Here is a 2,845-nt window from a genome sequence, read left to right on the forward strand (position 1 = left end):
TGATATTGGTCAGGAAAGCTAAACCAGTTATAAATAAAAAAGTGGCAAAAAGGAGCTGTTTCAGCACCACCACTTTAGAGATACATATCAGTTACAGCTTTAACTTTAGAGCAAAAGTAACTAATGCTTTATCTGTGAGGCTTTTTTTGGATAAACATTTATCCAAATTAAGGACCCACATGTATCCATCATAACCTTAAAATTAGTGTAAGGTTGCAACTCCAAATGTTGATTTAAAAGTTAATATGTCCTTTAGTAACCAAACAAATTGTTTAAAATCAGGTTTAAATATAAATTAATTGTCTAATTATAATTTAAATCATTTGACAAGCAAAATCCTTCGGTTTTCCTTTGTGCACAATGAAAACCAAAATAGAGTTCTGAACTGGTGCATATTTTCTAGATTTTTAAACTCAATTAACTTAAATAAACTTATTTAAAATAAATAAAGTTTCTTAAAAACTATTTCACAAATATGAAAATGCTTTGCAATTAGTTAATTATTAGTCTGAAATGCATATAAATAAATAAATATATAATTAAAGAAACCTAGAGAGATGGTGCGGTGCCATATCTGTGGTGCATGACAACAAAATAAATGTGCTTAGAATCAGTTGTTCAATGGTCACACTCAGGATGTTTAGTACAAATGACTAAGTAGAAGCAGTTGGCTAATTTTAACCCTTTCCAGTCCAACCTAAGCTTTCTGTGCCTTAAACAATACTTTTATGAAAAATTTCCAATGAAACAAAATGCGCATCCTGAAATATCTCATTTAAAATAGCAGGACCTTTCTGTAATTATCTAACTACATTTATACATTATCTTGTAAATTAACTGTGATATTTTTCAGTTTGATTTCTAGAAGTAGTATTTAACTCATTAAATACCAGCCAACAAGGAATATCATGTTTGAAAAGCTATTATAAACATACCTGTTAATGTTAATTTTTTTTTAGCTCATATTCATGCATCAAAATATGCAAACAATATATACATATACTCAGTGAAAACTTGTATTCCTGTATTAGTAACATCTGACATATTGCAGCCAACAAATACCAATAATGGACAAATATAATAGTAGTACTTTTTTGGGTAAACAAGAAACAGCTTTTTGAGCATGAAAATATTGGGTGCTTTGGGTATTGTCTGTTCTGAATTAGTATCTGGAATAATTTTCCCAGGATTTTTTGCATGAAACGAGTTTGATTAAAAAAAGAGCAATATACTAACATAAAAACAGTTGCTAAGGTTTGAGCCACAGACCAATGCAAAACTTTCCAATTCTGATGCAGCTTGATCTATTATTACCTATCTAGTTACAATTCAAAGCTACAATGAATATATTGCAGTAGTTGCTGGACATTATACCACATTGGGATTTTAATGAATGGAGGGGTTATTAATCGTTCTTTGTTGGCATTCCAGCTGTGTCTAGCAGTGGGGAGGCGCGTGTGGCTTTGTTTGTTGTGATTGGACACTTCCCAGCCTCTGGTGAGCAAGCACACTCCATGTAGGGACTGATAAGATAAAGCGTGTGTAGGGGACACACTTTTATTGATCACCAAAATCTCATTGTTTCAGAGAGGTATATATAGAGCTTGGAGCCAGTCGTGTGCCTGTTGCAAATCCTACACACACTTGCAGTTACCTCTCACCTGCAGTCCCAGAGGAGCAGAACAGAGAGACAATCCATACAGCAGTTTGCTATTCCTATCTACACTTCACAGCTGCTGCAACTTAGAGCTACAGGTATATATATATTTTATTATGTATTAATTTTATTATAAAAACAAATGTGCATTTTCTAAAAATATTTTCTATTTATAAAAGTCTGTCATTTTGCTACTTAGTGAAGAGGATGGCAGGTATTGCACAGTTGCTTATTTGTTCCACTTGTGTTTTGTTATAAAATTCAGAACTGTTAATCTATAATTTGTTATTTTTGCATTGTTAGGATGCCCCCTACAACTGGATCTCCCCAAGACCAGAGGAGAAGTGATATAGAGCAATTTTATGAGATTTCAAATGGTGAAGTCCCCATGATCCCCTGCTCTCCAGAACATTCAGAGCACCCATCAGATGTGGAAGAGAGATTAGCGTTCTCCAAATGTAGAGATCCACTGCAGAAAAAGCAGAGGAGGAGAAATCGTTCAAAACCCAAAAGTGAAATAACAGTTACTAAACAAAAGAAGAATCGGAGAAATAAGGCGAATGACAGAGAGAGAAACAGGATGCACAACCTTAACTCTGCCCTTGACGCATTGCGAAGTGTCTTACCAAGCTTCCCAGATGATGCCAAGCTCACGAAGATTGAAACACTGAGGTTTGCTCATAATTATATCTGGGCCCTTTCGGAAACACTACGAATAGCTGACCACAGCCTGCACAGCCTTGGGCACGAGATGGCACACTCACTCCAAAAGCTGCCCAAGAACTGTCTAATGGTGGAGCTGACCAGTCCCAGCAGTACCTGCAGTTCCTCCAGTGAGTGGGATTCAATGTACTCCCAAGACTCACAGAGCAGCTTCAGCCCAACAGAATCCATAGATGAAGTGTACCATCCCTCCCCCTGTCTGAGACACATCTCATTCCCAAACTTCATATGAACCACCCTCCGCTCAGCCTGTCCACTTTAACTTTACTGCATTGAACTTAGAGACCAACAGAGGCACACGTTGCCCTATACATATCTGTAAATACATCTCACGCTTACAAAGGATTGTGATGTAAAGTATGTTTCATATCTATATGTGTGCCTTTTGGGATTTAAATCAAGGAAATATTGGCTCTTTTATAAATTTATATATTATTTATTGTTTTATATGATCATTTTCTTCCT

The 2,845-nt window shown here is 35.6% G+C and overlaps 1 protein-coding gene across 1 annotated transcript; it reads left to right on the forward strand.

Moving 5' to 3' along the window:
* The first annotated feature begins 1,961 nt into the window (after window positions 1–1,961).
* NEUROG3 (neurogenin 3) lies at window positions 1,962–2,612 on the forward strand. Its single transcript, XM_053692859.1, has one exon. The coding sequence runs from the start codon at window positions 1,962–1,964 to the stop codon at window positions 2,610–2,612; it is 651 nt and encodes a 216-aa protein (XP_053548834.1).
* Window positions 2,613–2,845: the final 233 nt, after the last annotated feature.

The sequence above is a fragment of the Bombina bombina genome, chromosome 9 (assembly GCF_027579735.1).
Source record: "Bombina bombina isolate aBomBom1 chromosome 9, aBomBom1.pri, whole genome shotgun sequence".
In the NCBI taxonomy this organism is placed as follows: Eukaryota; Metazoa; Chordata; class Amphibia; order Anura; family Bombinatoridae; genus Bombina; species Bombina bombina.